The following is a 19,992-nucleotide window of genomic DNA, read 5'->3' on the forward strand; positions in this document are numbered from 1 at the left end:
AGCTGTGTCATTAGTGTTAAAACTGTAAATCCTGCATTTGCTGCTCTTCTGAAAGCTATGCAGAAATGGCTCAAGCAACGTCTTTATTTTCACCACCACTTGGTGACCTCTTCCTACAATGTCTTGACTTCTTTATACTAGTAACTAAAAATTTCTTTCAATTTAATAAGACATTTGAAAATGTGTCTAACTTAAAGCACATAAGTACAATACATTCAGTAATTTTGCTCACATGCACAAGGCCAGGCCAGGTGCTTAATTACCTTGTTGAATTGGGCCACAGCTCTCACTGCTATTTTCCAGACTTTTTTTTTTTTTTTTTGGCCTTTACCTTCTCTGGGGATGAAGCCTTGCATGTCCAAATTCCATTATCAGGGATTCATGAAGCATCATCTCTTTCTCTTATGCAAATTTGCAATAAGACACAAGTGGCTTCAATTCAAACATGAGTGGCAGCATCCCATGGAGGCAAACTAGCAGCCTAGGCTGGGGAAGAGCTTGTGCTAACAGCATCAAACAGTGTGGCAATTTCCAAGTGACTTTCAAGGTTTTCATAATAAACAAATGTTTGGGGTTTTATACAGTGACTCAGTCTGAAAAGTTTCCTCTAAATTAAAACTCGACGTGTCAGTTTGCAAGCAGTTGTGCTAAAACAAGAACAAGATAACTGGGGCACCTGGGTTTCATTAATTACAATAATACACAAAACTGTTTAGGTTGTGTGAGTGCTGAAAAACAAAATCTGGCCAGAATTCACCCATGATACCACCTACTTATTACTATTTCTGCTGACTGGGGCTCTACAGCCCATCGTACCAAGACTGATGACTTGTGACAAAGAATGCAAAAACAGACTGAGCATCTGCTCCACGGGGTTTTTGGAATAAAAAGGTAAGGTTGGACTGAGGAGAAAATAAGTGGCACTGCCAAATGTTTTGTGCAATTGGGCTGATGAAATACAGAGATGAAGTAATTTTCTTCAGAACAAATGAGGAGCCTGTAGCATAGCTGAACACTCAACTCAAGTCTTGAGTCCTTGCATAGACAGCACTTGCCTTTTTCTCTCTGACTATCTCTGCTGCTAGAGACACAGCTAACACAGCCAGGGCGAGCACTGCTCCAGAACACACTTCTGCTGGCACTTGACCCTGCTGATATACAGCACCCAGTTGTCACATGCCTGGGCATCTCAGACATGTAGAGAAATGTATTTCCTTCCAGGCCCACAACTGCTTTTATGTTAGGCCTATTTCACTAGTATATTTGCAAGCAAAGTGCAGGATAAAACTTCCTAATTCACTTCTATACATGAATGAAGACTCACATGCAGGTCTTCTGAATCAGCACATACTCTACCTCCTCCCTGTGCTTTCTTAACCTGTCTTAGACCATAACACAGTCAGACAATTCCCTGTTGCAGGAAATAAAACTATTAAGAAAGGAAATTTTCAGCATGAACTATTCTTAGATGGTACAAGACTCATGCCCCTGGCCCTTCACTGTCTCCCCACCAAAACCACAAGCTCTGTTCTAATAACTCCTAGCAAGTTTGGGAGACAGATAACTGACACCATGCCAAAAGGTGGACAAGTCCCCAGGCAGCTTGACAGTCCAGCACAGCAGAGGGAATAAAGTAAAGGAAGGGAAAGTCTCAATTTTTCTGTGAAAAGTGTGTGCTACTATCCAAAAAGTATTTGGAAATGCATTAGTCTCATCTTTTTAACCATACCTTTGACATAACTTTAAGATAGACTTTTTGAGTCACTGAGAATATTTCAAAAGCACAAAGGAGCTGATGAAAAACACTCTACTCACTTCACAGGGGCCTAGATTTCATTTGGTTCCTATACAACACTGTCTCAAACATCTAGGTGCATCATATTATCAAGATACTATGTGTATACTTGGTCCTTTTCACCCCAAGAAATAAAAAATGAAGCCTGCATTCTGTAGTGTGATTGTTTTATTTTAAGAAGTCTGTTGTTAAAAGAACAAGTTTGACGTTGAAAAAAAAAAAAAAAAGAAGAGGAAATTAAAAAAAAAAAGCAATGTAAAACAATAAGCCTGGGCACTTAACAGAATGCTGCAAGCTTCAATACCACCCTGTATTATAGTATGAGTGGTTCACTCTGCTGAAAGTGATTAATTTCTTGAAAATGCTAAGGTCACACTAATTGACATGACCTGTGTAATTAAGCAGTCTCTGTTTATACACGAAAAGCTCAACTGCTGTGAAGCTGGGTTTGTATGACAGAATGTCTTTACAAGTCAAGAGATCAACAACCTTTCCTATGTCCTACCTACTCGCCGACACAGGCTCCTGATTGCTGCTCTGAGAGAACAAGCAGAGGCATTACCATATGAAAATCAGCCTCTAGCCTGGACGAGCACAAACCCAGCAGAGTGTACAAGTTGTGAAGCAAGCTCTGACAGGCCCCAGGGGTGACTGCTTGGCCTAAATCCCCATGCTGGTGAGTCCCCTTTTTCCACTTTCTCCTTCGCTGATAATGCCCTCTCAAATCATGGGAGAAATGTGACAGAGGGAAGAACGTGGGGTGAGAAGCCAAGGGCTCTGCCATGCTAATGCTAGCTTTTATACTGATTAATTTAATCCCCGTGGCCACATCTCCTCCCTTCTGCACATCTATGCTTTGAGGGGCAAATAACACCCTTCTGACTTCCAGTGTTGTTGCAATTAAGCAGTTCAACAAAAGACATATGTTTTACATGTAAGTAATATTGCCATTTACATATCATTTAGCACTTTTAAGCACCACAATGCCATGAAGAAACAAACAAAAATTCTGAGCTACTGCAGAAACCAGCAGTTACCTTTTGGAATCTTCTTGCTCCAGAGACCCATGGGGTCAATGGGACAAACCTCCTGTTTTTTCCTCAGCTCCCTGTGGCAAATCCCCACTGAATGACGTCATGTTTTCTCTCTGTGCTCTACCTACCCCTCCCATCAAAAAGGAAGGTCCTTTGGCTGTCTATACCATATTTTAATTCAGCCAATACTCAGATAAAGCATCATTGGCACAGTCAAAGGACCACGTATCCAATACAGGGCTTGGGACAACCACTCTCAACATTGCCACCATACAACTCTCTGCTGACAGCACTGAGAAAGGCAAGCACAGGTCATCTTCCCAAGGGATACTGATGTTTTTAACCCCAAAAGTGGTCATGGGCATATGGGTAGCATAAGAAAATGTCTTTGGCCACCTGAAGCCGTGTTGATACTATAGCTCCTGAGCCCCACTCCCACATGCTGCAACAGGGCGGTAATTTCAGTCCAAAATATCCCAAAACAGATACACATAACAGGACTGACTACAGGGATGAACCATCACCACGTTGATACACATTTATGAGTCTTCAGTGCTGCAGAAAAATTACTCCTGAAGTGTAAGCAGAATTATGAGCTTGATTTTGTTGATGAATTACTCTTATACCTTCTTCTGCCCTTTCCAATAAAGACAGTGCTCTCTTAGTTTGACATGTTTACATGAAGGCAAACAATTTTCCAGGTAGAATGGAGAACCTAGGAGCTAGGTTGCCTCATAACTTAAAACAACAGTGGGTTTTGTTTTTTTTTTTTTTTTTACTTTTCATCCTTTCACTTCCTATGGAGATGACTTTATCTTCAAGAGTTTTCTTGCCCAGAGGAAGAAACTCCAACTACTTCCTGCCAATTCTGCTGTGATGAGAAGTCCTCAGGCAACATTCTGTTACCTTATTTTTTTTTTTTTTTAGCATCTCCCAGCGAATTACTAAGTTAGTTTGGGTCAAAGTACTTCTATCCCTAACAGCTACTGATTTTTAAGAGGAAGCATGTCCAACTGACCTGAAATCGACGCATGTCTCGAGGGTTTCCTGCATTTTTTAGGCAATTTTGGTTACATTTGAGAAAAAATTTCAAGAAGAACCTGTGGAGAAAGGGAAATGGACATTAATATCATAAACAGTTTGCAGTAGTAACATGTAACATCTGCACATTTGGTCCAACAAAGCTGTGTTTACATTAGCAATCCCAACTCAGACAAAGTCATCCTACTGACTATCCACTGAGGGAGCAGAGCTGGTACGGGCCCCAGTACAGCTAAACATGTAAGCGCATCCTAAGGTGTAAGCATGAGTTTATTAGATCTGTTGTGTCAGAGCCATTAAAGCTTGCAGAGTTGGTCTCTCTGTCGTATTAAGTGGCCAACTTTGTGGTGCCATCGACAGCATCAGGGAAGTACAAGACATATATTTTGGTTCAGCAAAAAGAGGACAGAAAAATGCCAGCCAAGAAAATTACCTAATGTACTAGAGGGGTTTTGTTTCACCAGTTTGCTTTAGTGTGCAAATTTTGATTTAATACAAAAATAACTAAACTGTTCCATACAATCAAAATCTCCCTTCCACAGTTAAACTTGGTTTGTACATAACACTAATTCTCAAACAGTGGCTAGTGAAAGACCAAAACCCTGATAGAGAGAGGGGGGAGTCTTGGTTAAAAGACTCACTTCATGGAAAAATGAAATATTTTCAATGTTGTCTATTTCCTGACCATACACAGTTCACTGAAGTAGCTATATGACCCTGACATATCTCTCTAAGAAAAGACATTGCATTTTACAAAGCCAAAGAAAAAAGCAAACACTTCACCGAAAATATTTCCTTCAGTGTTATGCATCAGTGGACTGTAAACTCATAAAGACAAGTCAATGAATAATAGCGGGTTTCAGATTCCAGGCTTCCTCCTTGAGAGCCAAAGTTTATCAACCTTTTGTCCAAAATAAACTACAGACTAAGGCCTACTAAAGCTCAGCTGTGCAAAATGTAATCCTACAGCAAGTTTAAAACCTAGCGCAACCAGACAGAGCAGCATTACATTTGCAATAACCATCAGTTGACTAAGCAGAAACTAATCTGACCTGTCTCCATATACAAAAAGCAAGGCAGGGAATTGTTTGATCCTGTTTTACTTGAAATTGGAAAGTTAACTTTTGCAATCACCCATCATTGAACACCCAAACTGAATGCTAAGTCAGCAGAATTTGCACACGCTGTCACCAAGAAAGGCAAAACTGGAGGGTAAACAGCTTCAGAAAATCCCTTTTTGATGAGCAGCATTCTTTGCCCCACTCTAGTTGTGATGCTGCCCTTCAAAGAGGCAAGTTTTGGTGCTTGCTCCTCCATGCCAAGAAAAGCATATCAGGCAAGCATCTGCAAGGACAAGTTCAAACTCCAAGGGACTGTTTTCATTAAAGAAGAGTAAGGTAATGAGGAGGATTATAAATTACAATGCTCAGGATTATCAAGGACTGGATCTCCTGACCCACAAAGTCCCTTCTCATCCTGTGCTCATAAAAAATAGCACGCAATCAGCAATCAATACAAAATAAACAGCCGCCACACTTGAACAGGGCTTTGGAGACACTGCATTTGTTTACGCCAAAATAAAGAGTGGTGTATGCTGTTACGTTTTCTCATCAAGCAGGTTCTGATATTCAATAACTGAAAGTTGGTGCTATTTGTTGTACGTGTGTGTCTTTTTAAGCCTCTAATGGCCAGCTGTGACAGCCTGATTCCGATTGTGTAGAAGAAGCTGTCAGCACAAATCTTGGCATCTCAAATCCAGACAACTGCTTGCCACCAGGCGAAGGTTTGTACTCGTGCCAGAATGGATTTTGAGAGACAAGCAAATAGGGCATTAATTCCGCCAAAGAAAAACGAAAAGTGGGGAGAGTTCAGGATCTTACACTTCGGATGATGGCTTTCCTGTCAACAGCTCATCATTTAGCTCGTGCGCTATGAAGGGCACGGACATCAGATCCCTCTTGCCCTAAGCTGGCCCTGTCATGCAAAATGTTGGCAGGATCCAGAGACCACCCCTCCACGCAAGATTGCTTGCTGAAATAAAAAGCCTGGCCATCTGTTGGGAGGCAAAGACATCCCTGTCAGCTGGTGCCTCCAGCCTCAAACAGGCCCTTATGTGGCAAAGCCTCGGTACCACTTACTCTTCGGGGAGAAGCTTGAGCTCACCCAGGGTTTGTCGGGGGACTGTTCACAGCTCAGCCGAGTGCCGAGCTCAGCAGCTGCCTGCTCCGTCTGCCGCGGCCCAAGTGCCACGCCACAGCCCCGAGCAGAGCTGGGACATGGGAGAATCAAAAATATCAGCACTGAAAGATACCAATAGCCATGTGAAGGTGGGAAGAGCCTTCCCAGGCTGGCACCGTGCAAGCTGTGCAGCTGGCAGCTCCACACATGGCTCCCAGAAGAGGTGGAAAGCTCCTCTTGGAGCTCTCTGGAGAAACACTGCGCATTCCAGCTCAAAGGCTGGGAGAATCACTATGAAATACAAGAGCTGGGTTTGGGGGTTTGCAAACTGACCTACAGTTTCAAAGTCTTACTCCATTTCCATTACACCATCTCCCCCAAATCCTACAAAAGTTTCAACAAAAATAAACTGTAGAAGAAATTAAACTCATCTATTTAAACCCATAAAAAAAAAAAACTCAGGTAAGCAAGCAAACAAAACTTCCTTTGAATTAAATCAACTCAAGAAAAAATAACTTTAAAAAAATACAACAATATTGTCAGAGGAACTTTCAAGACACCATGCTTACACAGCCAAGTTTGTTCTCTGCATTTTAAGTACAAATTCACAAGTTTATAGACCATGTCCTGCCAAGCACCGTATTTTTGTTCCACTGAAAGACAAAACAAAGTATAAGCTCCACTTTGGGAGTGCACCAGAGCTGGAGCCCCCCAGCTCCACGGAAACATCCCATGCTCGCCCAAGCAAGAGGTAAGCAGCTCCTGAGCTGGCATGGGGTGCACCAACAGATGAAATCCCTGCTCCGGCAGGCAGGCAGATTTGTACGGATTAGGACAAGGGCAGAGCAGCACTGTCTGATCCATGGGGCTCATCCTAGTCTCTTGATTCTCCCTTGATTCCTGCTTGAAACCTCCTGCCCACGTGCCTGCTCCACCTCAAGTCCGGGCCTGCCAGCCTTGCTCATTAGGAACACTTCACTCTGCAAATATTTCAGATTTAGATTGACAGGACTGGTCCAGGAGAATTGCCAGCAGAGCTGAGCCCTTTGTAAGCATAAACTTCCATTCCTGTTTGTTTGCATCTAGCTTCTTCACACTGCACTATTTTTTTTCCAGTTTTAACTTTCTCCCCATTTGGCAGGGCTGTGTAGCATTAATACTAACCACAGAGGATATATAGCATTAATACTAACCACTGGGGTCTGAAATTCATTCCCAAGATGAAAAAAATGTGCAAAACAGAGGAGCATCAATAAAATCTTCAACTTTAACTCTCTCTCCAAACTTATGTGACTGCTAAACACCAGCTCTTCCGCCACACACGACTCAGTCATCAATTACACTTATTGCTACCATTAAACATTTCTTTTCTGCATGAATCAAAGAGAACGTATTTTCCAACTCCCTTCCTGACTGCTAACATCCCTGGCACGAAGATCACTGGTGCACATGGAGCAGAGCAACACAAGCTAACTCCACGCGAGTCAGCTCAGGTCCAGAACATGCAAACTTTTACAGAGCACCTGGATTTACTGACTTACACTGCAATTAAATCAAAGGACTCTGTGCTTCACCCCTTATCCCCTATGGGTATGGTTGGACAGTATGGGACTGCAGTTTGGAGGAAAACTAGTTAATTTTAGGTTTTATTTAGCTGCAAGAAGATGCAATGCTGGCTGCAAGATCTGCTCAAGCAGCAAAATCTCTGAGCAGGTAATCCATGCTGTGGTATCAGGCTACTACAAACCTCTGAGAAACTGAAAGGACCAATGTAGAACCATAACCTTCAGTTAAATACGAAAGTCCAGTGTGAATCAAACAACAACAAAAACATAACTTGAACTTCTGTCTTCTGCATGCCAGCTGGAAGCTCTAACAGATGGGTTAGTAGCTCTTCTGGAAGGGTTCTCTCCTTTTCTTACAACCTGATAGAAAGTTCACTTTGGAGATAAAGGTTTTTTTTCTTATAAAACTGCTGCATTCCCGGAAAGGTTTTGGTGTCACAGGACTCATCATTTGCTCTCTAAACTAAACGCTCTCACCATTGCCCTCTACTCTCTGCTAGCAAGGGGCTCTTTCCCCAGCCCAGTGTGGGCTCTCTGGTTGCCCCCACTGCGTTCCCACACTGCTGTGCTGCTTCTGACTTCTGACACCTGCTCCCTGCCCCTGCTGGCTCTTTCCTGACACCCATCCTCTGATTGCTCTCCTTTGGCTGAAGGATCCAGTGAGCACGCTGTAAACTGGAGGTTACTCCCCTTGTACAAAATACTCCCTGCCATTCACCACTGCCCACCTTCTCCATCACACTGCAAAGCTTCTGGTTTGTGCAACATCCACCCAGCAGCATCCCACTCTTTGTCACTATTACCTACCGCAGTGATTCAAATCAAATAAATAACAGCAGAAATCAAAATACTAGTAATAAAGATGTAAAAGGATTTTGCCTTCTTAGTTTTCTTGCCATCACAAATTAATACCCGTGTTCACTAAAAACAAACAAAGAGTTAAATTAAAGAAAGCAAGCCCTGACATAATCTAGGTTGGTTCTCCTGTCACTCCCCCAAAGGAAATTTAAAAGAACTCAAACACGAAGGCTAAGCAGTAGGATTTTCTTGCCATTGCCACAATAAATATGTCTGTGGAAGGAGAAAAAAAATAGTTGGAAAGGGAAGACCTGCTGCATTCCTGATGCTGAAGAAAAGCTTGTTTGTTCCCAATACATTGGAGAAGTTGTTCAGGAACAGTTCATCCATGTGAAAATATGACAGCTGTCGGGCTGCCAAGGTCAGCCAGAGCAGTGGCTATCCAGAAAGTGAGCACCAGTTATACAACTTAAACCTGTCTAGGGCAAAACTGAGAAAACCCAGCTTCTCTGTGGTGTAAACGCATTTGATAGAAGAGTGCAAATTTAGACTCCTGGATGGAACACAGAAGTATACGTGGGTTTGCAAAATTAGTAAATACAAAATACACAGGTCACTGCAATAATTAGCAACTGTCCACCAGGCTAAAGGACTGCATGCCCATTCTGTATGGCATACCAATTCAGCAGAGTACTAAATATGTGCATAAATTTCAATACAGAAGCAGTCCTGTTGGAGACAAAGGTACTACTCACATACTCCAGTACCTTGCAGAACCAGCTCTGCTGTCAGCCTTGCTCCTTTCTTTGGATGTCCTCCCAGCAAGAGGATGCTGGGGATGTGACGCTATAAATACAGTTTTCTTAAACAGTACCTGATGGATATTTTATTTCTGATGAAAACTTGGCATATAGAGAAGCCAGTACAGGGGTGAATCTACAGGTCACTGAGAGGCAGCAAGCGCACATACTTCAGCTGCTTCATTTGCTTCTTCAGGGTTTTCTATGCACTTTTCACACATACCTCACTTTCTCAGTCAGCAACTTCTATTGCATATACTGGTAACTAAATCTAGTTTGCAATTGGCTACTAAAATCAAAATATGGAAAATATGCATAATTTCATGCAATTTTAATTTGAAAACAAATAAATAAAATGTATTAAAATGTAAAAATCCTTTTAGAAATTTCAGAAGCACTAGGTACATTTCTTTCCTTTATAAGATGACTTTTCTAACCAAAACTCCTATCTTAAAATGGAAAATTCCCAACTTTTTAAAAATTAAACTGATACTATAAGGTACTACTTTTCCAGCATTTCTAAACTTTACTTAAAAGGAGCATTTTTTTTTATTCCACTTTGCCACAGAAAAAATGTCAAAATAATGGAATTTCCTACACTGTAGAAAATCTGAGCCCAGACTAATTCTACTGATAACTGCAGAAAAAGTGGGAGGAAGGGGTATGTGCATTGGAAAATCTTATAATTTAAAGTATGCAAGCTCCCATTTATTAATGAGTCTATTGTTGCACAGTTTTGTTTTGTGTTTTGTTGTTATTTTACCTCCCAGACCTTTTCATGTACAACTAACTGGTCATGTCAGGTACTCTATTCACAAAAGAAAAATTGAGCCGTACACTGATATTTAGCAGCATGAGGCTGTTCATGGAAATCAAATATAGGCATGGGGAAAACCTCCTATTACCCACATGTTCACAGCTGGATTTTACTTGGGTCTTTAGTCAATAAACAGCAGTAGCTACCTTTGTGGCATTTTTACAACAGGAAATTTATTCTGCAGAAGAGAAATTAAACACCAGATACAGTCATCTAACTCTCTTCTAAACATAACCTTCTTGAGTTGTCAAACATCCTAATTAAGAAGAAAAAAAAATAATCCCAAACCTGCTTTCACTGGATTCAGTGTTCTGAGTGACTTAAAACTGAAGCTGAACCAGACCTGTATTTTGTATTTATAGGATGCTAAACAATTCACTAGGAAAAAAAAAAAAAAAAGCCAAAACCAAAAGCCTGGAAAATTATTTATTTTACTATAAAATATATATCTCCCTCTTGAACTGCAGAAAAGGTACAAGGAAGGCAACGTGACAGAGAGAATAAGCCTCAAGCAGTCAGAGCCTATTGACTGAGATTCTTCAGGCAATGCCATAATAATAGAAACAGAATAGTCTACATTATTTTTGTGAACTTGCTCTGACTCCTGGAGCTAGCATAGCTGGAGCTTGCTGTTATCAATATAGTAAATATTCAGTTCAGCGCAGCAAATAAGCGAGGAGGCACCCACATAATCACCAAATCAGAAGGTAGGAATGCCCAAAACAGCCTTAAATTACTCATTGCTCACTTTACCAAGTGTTTCCAGTCATTTTTCCTTAGGTCTGCATGTTCTGCACAGTGAAGCACAGCATATCAATTTTTCATCTTGCATCTTTTGGATCTAGCTCTCTGATACTGTTATAATGGATCAGAGAAATTTAGAGTACTTTGGGAAAATGTGTTTGGCATTTTTGCCCATGAGTGAGTTAAAATCCCAGGGAGACGGTTTTGGTTTCTTCTCACGGATTTTTAATAAGAAAAGAAAGAGATAACGCCACCAAGAAACATCATCACAAAACAGAATTAAACATAGTCCAAAGGCAGGTTTGAGTGCTCGGTTTCTGTAATTTAATTTTGCCCCCAGATCTGACTTTTTAATATTTTTTCCTTAAAGTAGTGAAATTCTGAATTTTCTTATATCTCCTTACCCGCACTCAGCTCTATTATCTACAATTTTTATTAAATTTAAACTGCAGTTACCCTCCTATCATAAAATAAAGTTGGAAGGAGTTTATGTCATCTGTGTAGAGTGCATTTGGTTTAGGACAGCTAGATGCAAGATAACCAAACATACACACACCACCTGTATTGTTAGAGCACTGCGAGGTAAGCAGCAGAGCCGCGCACCCATGCCCCACACAGAGCTGCAGTTGTTTGCTTACATAGCACAGAAGCCTCCCGAGCTCTGCCTTTCTTTGCATGCTTCAAATCACAGCCTGTTCTTTACGAGCTGATGGGCCGTGCTTCAGCTGAAATTGTGACAGACTTTCCAGTACTGGAGTACTTCATCACCCAGTGAGTACAGCCACATAACCAACAGAATTTACTCTTATCTATTTCCTAAAAGAACCAAGATTCAATCAATTTCTTTCAGCTTAACTACTTTTCCTTTCACTCTTTCCCCATTTCACCCCTCGAATACTAGGCTATAAAATTGGGTTAACGATTTCTAATTTTTACTAAAGATGCTAGACTTCAGTCACTGGAAAAAATATAAAACTGCTCTGTGGTCTGTCATAGTTCACACAATGCCATTGAATTAGCAGCTCTCCCAGAGTCATACTTTTGCTAAAAGAACCTCTGTTCAGTGTAAGCGATGACAGATAACAGCATTACTGTTATTGTAATATGATAGCAGTATTTGGTTGCCTGCTACCTCAAGGTAAACTACTGTAACTTTAGCACGGTTACCGAAAAGCATCAGCAGTATCCCAGTCATGGTATGCTGGAGAGCAGTGTTAATCCAGCCAGCTGAAGCTGTTTCTCTCCTAGCAGATGTGGAACCCTAAAACTTGTCACCTGGAGCTGAGGGTGCTGATGACATATTTCTTTTGTCTGCTTACTGAGAAAGTTATAAAGATTCACATTGTAAATATTTCACGTGTGGGAAACAGCCACTTCCTTTCTTTCGTCCACCTTTCCCTGGATCAGATACATATAAAGAGCTCGCATATAAAACTGTATGCAACCTGCCTGCACATACAATAATTAATGATTCCTCAACTAACCCGACACCACTAATAGCCTTAAATAACACTGACGCAACAGCGTGATCATCCGAACCTGCAAAACCCAGAGGGGCAGGCTATTTAAAGGACATGTGTGAGCAGTGTACCTTCTGGCCAGAGCCTGAGCCTCTCGAGCACAGAGAAAAGTTTCTGTACAAAGAGATGTGGAGTGTTACTCAAAACCCTCTGAGCAGAGGTGTCCTTGAATGTTTGGGTTAGGTGTAGAAATTGCTGTAATGATATTCCTTCCCATGACCTGGCTCAAAACCTGCTCTGGTTTTATTTTCAAGATTTTTTTTTTTTCTTTTAAGTGGAAAATGCATAATGTAAAAAATAATAAAAATAAATAAAATAAAAGAGGACAGGAGGGGAGGAGGTCTGGTCAGACTGACATGGAAATGATATTTGACCATATTTATGCACAGGACTGATGGCCTGAAAAGAGAGAAAGGATTAAGAAAGATGCCGTTTAGATCTCTTATTTACAACAACCCACAGCGTATGCCAGTAATGAATCAGAAGCGCATGAGAAATGAAGAAAGCGATTATTGAGTTCATTCATGTCTCACAATCATTAACTATATACAATTCCAAGGAGTCTCCAGCCCCAGGGAAATGTAACAGAAATCTAGAGCACATGCTGAAGTGTGCCCATGACATGCTGACTCTGTGCAAGCTCAGGGGCTCTCAGCTTCAGCTGTTCCACTGCCTCAGGACCACTGCCAGTGAGAGAGACATGTGCAGGACCATGGGATTAGCTGCTGGGGTGACACCCCAGTCTCAGCTTTTGCATCACCAAATCCTCAGCAGAACTGTAACAGCGATGGTCAACTTAGAAATGAGACTGTAAATCTCCTGCGCACACAGTCCTGCTATGAAGATGAGTGCAACTTACCTCACCCGACCCAGCTGGGTAATTACACAGAACATGGAAAGTGCCAATATTCTGAAGGATTGATTGCAACCCCTCGACAGACGATTTATGCTTCAAAAACCAAATGAAGAGTTAGTTTCAAATAAAGTAACAGCAGGGAAGGACTTTATGTAGGGGAGAAGGAAAAAAAAAAAAAAAAAGCAATAATGTTAGTAAGTCATTATTACTTTTAGTAACTTAAAAACATGAACTAAACTGGGATCCTGGTCAGAGTCGGTAAGGAAGGACAATCTGAAAGAGATGCTACTGTGAGGTGTGATTCTTTTTTTTTTTCCTGTAATAATATTTGTTTGTTTCTCTTGCAGAAAACATCTAGTTAAAAGGAGTCTTTTAAAGAAGGCAGTGAGGGTGAGTCTAGAATTAGCCGCCCAGTAAATAATGCAAATATATATATGCATATATACCTTTTCTTTATACAAGAAAATATCGATCATAAAAAAAGCTGTGGAACAAAGTCAAATCCTGCCCTGAGCTCTTGCCCGTGAGCTGGACATTCCACTCAGGGGTTCCCATTGTTTCATGATATTTAAATGAATAAAGCTCTTGCTTCCTTTGCAGCAGGGAGCTCTGGCAATGAGGACGGGATCTGGAGTATTGTTGCTATTTTGAGTGCTGGAAGGAAGCAAAATGCTGTTTTGTGGAAAGGCGGAGGCACTTTGAGCTGTGCATGTGGTGGTTCAACAAGAGAAGATATTGCAGGGTGTTTGAAGGGGATGCTGAACTGGCTCTTGGTATAAAATTCTGCAGAATTTCTGTATGTGTGTGCATGCAAGCAACCCAGAAACTGTAAAATATATTGTAAGTCACCACAGAAGAGGAAGACTGAAAGAGAAAAGAGAAAATTTGTGATGTAACAGGAAGAAGAAAATCACACTAGATGTAATGCTGGACATGTCATCGCATCTGTGCGCTACCTTTAACATGACATTGAAAGAGTTTAATTAATCTTAGAAATAACGACCTCTATGGCAGATGTGTAGAACCAAAACATAGCTTCTAAGTTTTTGGATGAAGTACAGCAGAGTTTTAACTAAAGCAATGGGCCTTGAACGTACAAGAAAAATGCTTTTACTGACAGCCTCTTCTATGTCACGGAGACATGAAAAGGCATTACAGCCTGTAGCTAAAAGTAGTCTTTTGCACCCATCCAGAAAGGTGATGCAGCTAACAAGAATATTTTTGTCTGCCCTTGAAGCCACTCACCCAGCAAGGTTACCCAAGCTGGAGGAGAAAACCAGATGTCCTAAACTGGAGTAGAATTAAGATCAGAATACTGGTGACGAGTTATAGTGGTATAAGGCAAGGAATTAAGTTGGTTATAATAAATATATTATGCTTATGGCACTGTCTACTTGATTAGTTGGAATGTTGAGAAACAGCATATTTAGCATAGAGTTCAAGTGACTCAAGACATTGTAAGGATAGAGGGCACAGCATCAGATACGCTTACACAAGGGAGCAGGGAACAATGTGCCTTGTTATCTTTGGGAAAGAAGGTGACCTCTGTTAACAGCAACAGGCGTCCTCCGTGGGCTTTAAAAAAAAGTCAAGAGTTGGCTGCTCTCCTATATTTGTGCTTGTGTCACCAGGATGCCTTTCTGTGTGAAAGCAGGGCTTATACACATGATCAATAGGATACATATCCAGAAAACACACTGCTTGAGGGTTTACAAATTCCTACGTAAATTCTGCATAGTTGTTATTTTTCTGTAACCCCATAGAGCAATGAGGACAGCAACAGAAACGGGAAAAAATGGGTTTACAATGAGCAACTAAGTAACCTTGCCAGATTATAAGGGCAAAAGGGCTGGAGTTCTTGTTCATCTACATCATACCAAAAAAAAGCCACAAGTAATTTGATGAACTAGGAAGTGCTTGCAACTTCACAACTTTTCACTCCCTCTTTTTAATATTTTGCTATTCTTCATTTGAGAACAATTGTGCTGGCAACTGGCAAAGAGTAAAGAGGATGAGCAAAAACTCACAGCTGGCCCCCCTCTAGCACCTCCCTGAAAAAAAATATATATATATTTCCTTGCAAATGTAAATATATTTAACACATCTCACCCCAAAACTTTCTAACTAGACAATAGATTAAAACCATCAAGAATACAACGTGAGTGCAGAATATTGATTTTTTTGTGTGTGTGTGTGTGTGTTCAATTCTGCAGCTCTCACAAAGCTCCACTAAAGACTTATCTATTAAGACCTAATTGCATAATAATTGGCTTAGATGTTGAAATTTATTACTCTTTCTAGAATACATACATATCACTTATGGAAACACTGAAATCCTTTAGGTTGACTGGCAAAACAGTGTGGATATAAAGGACAAGATCAGGGCTGATCTCAGAGATATTAGTACAAATCTAGAGAAGACATTAATTTTGATCTTTTCTAGTGAGTTGACACTCTGGGCCCAGAGTTAACTAATACTGGAAACAAAACCACAGCTATATGCGCAAAGGCTTAATTAATCTCATTTGCTAAGCACACAATGTCAAGTTTTAAATCCCTACTCAATGTCCAAGTAAAAATGAAGAGGGAGTTTGAAGAAATACTTTGCAGTGCCAACAACATGTTGTAGCTAGCATGCTAAAATATGCTGGCATCACCTTGTCAACAATAACCACCAACCAACAGACAATACCGACAAAATACTACTATGGGCTTAATTCAAAATGAGAAGGAAAATACAGTTAAATGTACATTATGTAATCAGCTTGTATGTGACTTCAGTGTCTATTAAATGAAATAACATTTCTTCAAGTTCAGCAGTATGAATCATTCAGATTAAACTCGAATGACAATCTTTCTCCCTCAAAGTTTTCTTGGACTGAGCAGAATTACTACAGAAGATACAAACAGATTGCCCGGTTGCTGCCTCTGCAGTGAAGCTTTTCTGCTGCCCTGGAGCTGCAGCATAACCTGTCTACAGCCAGTTTTAGCCTTGGCACTTTTTGAGTGCTTCACCAACATTTTACAGAATAAGTTCATGGATATAAATAGGCAGTTTTGGCTCACTGTATTTGGGAGAGCATGAAGATCCCTTCATCTAAAAGATTCCTGATGTGCAAGGAGCTAGCTGGAACTAGCAAGGACACTGAGAAGAAAACGTTTATCCTTGCAGAAAGTGTCTTGGGACTTGTTATGACTACAGGTGGTCAGACACTTGACTTTGTGTCTCTCCTGAAAGAAAGCACCTCCACCAACGCAGTACTCTCTAGTTTCACACCTCTTCAGCAGCATCTAAAAGGGAAGCATACCTCCTACTGAGTCACCAAACACTGCTTCCCACAGTAGCTAGGTTTTTCCTTAGAGGAATCTTCTTTTTAAATAAAACTTGTCAGTCTAGTGATGCAGTGCCAATAATTCCATGTGGTTTTGCTTTTCTATATTCTGAAGGTTGCTTTTAAAAAATGGGTTTCATTACACAACTGGTAACAGCCAAGCGGTATGTCAGAAGTTTCAAACTGTTTTTTGGTTTTTTTTTTGTTTTGTTTTGTTTTTTTGCAACTGGTCAGTCTTCTTGATCTCCATCCAGTCATATAAAAGGCATATTTCTAGTGTTCACCTACACATCCCTTTTAAAGCAACAGACAGATACAGCCTGCACTTCTTGACAAGAGTTCTAGATTATTTCATTTCTATCTCTGAAGATCACAAAATCATGACATGAAACTTTTTATTTTCCCTTTAGAAAAAGGAATCTTTGTATTGAATCCTAGGCAATAACACACTTGGGATATGTAAACCAAGAAGGAAAGTGGAGCTGGCAGAACACCCACTGAAAAGTCTTGCCTTCATCCCAGGGAAGATCACGCTTTTAAGATGTTCAGGCAGAAAAATTTCTGGAATTTCAAATATGTTAATAGTTCAAAGTACTTATGACTCCAAGCCAAAACCCCAAATTAGAACGTTCCTGAGTTCTGGGCAACATTCAGTCTGCATTCTAATTCAGCGGCTGGACACATCGTTGTACGAGACTGAAATACAAATTCAGGTGGAAACAGCCACACCTTTTGTCAAGTTCTAATCTGAGGTTGCCACCTGACCAGAAACAACCAGATCAGGTCCCATGTTGGAGACCTGACCTAAAGACCAAGAAGTCTCTAGAATGAAATGGAAACATCTTCCTTAAGTGTGCAAGAGGCATTTCCAAACCATGTCCACCCGTTACTTCTTAAAGGACACTGCCAAATGGCACCCCTTAGGCTGTATAAATCTCTGCAGAAGGAACAGCATAATTTTTCTCACATCACAAACCTTCCAGTCTAATATTTGACAGCCTAGATCAGGTGCTGTCCAAACATTTATTAAAACATTTTAAATGATGAATATATCCAATTATTACTATTAATGCAGCTAATACTGACTAATGAGGGGGAAACATACTAGCTTGTGTCCCACAATTCATTACCCCTGCCTTGTCAACAATTCAAAGCCCAAAACCTAATCATCCATACTGGGCCCTGTTATATTTCACACGTCACATTTAATAAGTCACTCAGTGCCTATAAATTAATGTAACATGTCGGCGTTTATGAGTGCGGCTTTGTCGCTGTTAACAAATGATGTGCTGGCCTGGTCTGCTGCAGCTCGGCAGTGACGAATGATGGAGGATGATTTCTCTCCAAACTATAAACTGCACGCTGGGAACCACAGCAACACATAGGTGCACGTATGGGTATGTGTGTGCTCACACACGTACAGACTGTATGGAAATGGTATCTAACGTAACGGATGTGTGCCTGCATATGTTTTCATAGGCACATTTCATATATTTTTATGCAGACTATTTTTTAAGCCAATCATTCTGTTTTATCAATATACCTATTCATAAATGCATATATATGCACACTATATATTGTACAGCATTCTGAGAATGTATATACAACTCTTCAGCAAGTTTAACAAAAATATATCTACTATATATATCATGTTACAATTTCACCTGTGTTACTTTAAGCCAACTAAGTTTATAGAACAATACATACAGGTGGAGCTGAGCTGGATTTACAATTAGTCTGAACACCTGTAATATTTCCATGCTTAGTGCTTTCATAGCCAAACACAGCCTGAAACAGAAATGAAACACTGTAGACTTGTATTGAAAAACATGCTGAACTGCAGATGACTGGCACAGCACCAACAAGTTTTGCTGGATTTTTTTTTTCTGAGCAAAACTGATTTTTTTTTAATAGCATTAATAATTCACAAGGTAAGACCTTAATAACGTACAACTCATGAAGAAAACTATACCTGTGTTGCACACCAATTTTTTAATATGCTTCTTCTTATTTTTCTGCGAGAAGTGTAAGCACTGGAAAGTAACAAGGAAAATGTTGGTGTCTTTTTGGTTGCTTCGGTTACAGCTGTGGCACGTTCAGGACTGATGAAAGACATCTGGATCTACACACGGCTGCATTAAGTACTAGATGCAGTAATAAAACTGCATGTTGCAAACGTACACTGTGGCCAGGTGGGGAGTTGTCACTGGAAGTAGCTTTTATAGAGCTCAACTGGTTTGTCAGTGGTGGAGGATGACAACAGATAAGGAAAGGTCATCTGAGAGATAAGCTCTTACCCCATGGGAAAGCTGAATTTTACCAAATCACAGACCAGGACCCCGGGTTTTGGTTTTGTAACAAAGCCCATGGTAATGCCTGTTTCCCACTCTGTTCTCTTTTACAAGAATGATGTATATCCCATGTTACAGCAAAGATTCCCTATCAAACGAAACATATTCAAATACATGCAATAATTTGAAAAGTTTAACTGAGATGTGGATGCATCAGTGCCGAGCCCACAGCCAGTCTGGGAGGAGCAGATCTGACTGTGAATTTTCTGGGTGCTTTTTTGCCTGTGTTGGGAAATGACAGTCTGTAAAACAGAAACTTTTGTGGGAAAAAGTCTTGTCTGAGGGTCTGCCAATATGAAAAAAAATGTTCAGAAAAAAATCTCCAGTGTGTCAAAACATCTTCAGATGGTTTATAAATGAAAAGCATCCTTTCCTGGTAAAATGCAAGACTTGTTTGCAAATTTTCATTGAAGTTTAAAAAAAAAAAAAAGTTTAGCAGTACATTTAAAAGTTGACATGGAAATGACTGAACTGAAGCATTTTAATTCAAGAATTTCCCTGTTTTCTCGGACCACTGGACCACAAATAGCTCAGTGATTTATTTTTGTTTTTCTTTATTATTTTAAACCTGGTTTCACACCTGAAAACATCTAAAAGGCCTCTGGACCTGGTAAAACATTTCCTGCAAAAACATTTGTGATATAGGGCTAAGCCCACTGAAGCTGAACCTTTCTCAACAAGAGTATCACCCTTCCAGTATCACTGTGACTTGGGAATCCCCACACAGATACCTTGCACTGAATGTGGAACAAAACGCAGGTACTGAGATGTAAATTCACCTCTTAGGAACAAATAGCACAGAACAAACTGAGCGGTGCTGACACCAAGTGCTCCTCTGCCAGCTGGATTTTGGAGGCTTTGCCAAGCTTTCCGCCCAGGCAGCGCAGACAGAGATGGGCTTCTCTGGAGGCCAGTTCTGGGCAGGAGCCCAGCCCAAGTGCTCCGAATTGTCTTTGGAAAAAGTTTGTCTTTCCATAGCCTCCATGGAGGGTGGCCAGCTTCCTGATTTGGGCTTTTCCACTGTGCTCCAGGGCTAAGTTGTGCAAATACCCCCTTGAATACTTTCTTACAGAATGGGAAATTTTAACCTCTCTATAAATACTGTCTCCAAAAGTTATATACTTAAGCAGTGTTCAAAACACTTTAGGTTTCAACCGCTGA

At 40.6% G+C, this 19,992-nt stretch overlaps 1 protein-coding gene across 15 annotated transcripts in view; it reads right to left on the reverse strand.

Moving 5' to 3' along the window:
- Positions 1 to 19,992, reverse strand: part of EBF1 (EBF transcription factor 1) — a 315,044-nt gene that overhangs the window by 140,411 nt on the left and 154,641 nt on the right. For all 15 annotated transcript variants that reach the window (XM_066977182.1, XM_066977181.1, XM_066977180.1 and 12 more), the window contains exon 7: positions 3,848 to 3,929. In XM_066977182.1, coding sequence (XP_066833283.1) covers positions 3,848 to 3,929 — 82 coding nt within the window. The remainder of the gene's footprint in view (positions 1 to 3,847; positions 3,930 to 19,992) is intronic.

Source organism: Anser cygnoides, chromosome 14 (assembly GCF_040182565.1).
Source record: "Anser cygnoides isolate HZ-2024a breed goose chromosome 14, Taihu_goose_T2T_genome, whole genome shotgun sequence".
Lineage (NCBI taxonomy): Eukaryota > Metazoa > Chordata > Aves > Anseriformes > Anatidae > Anser > Anser cygnoides.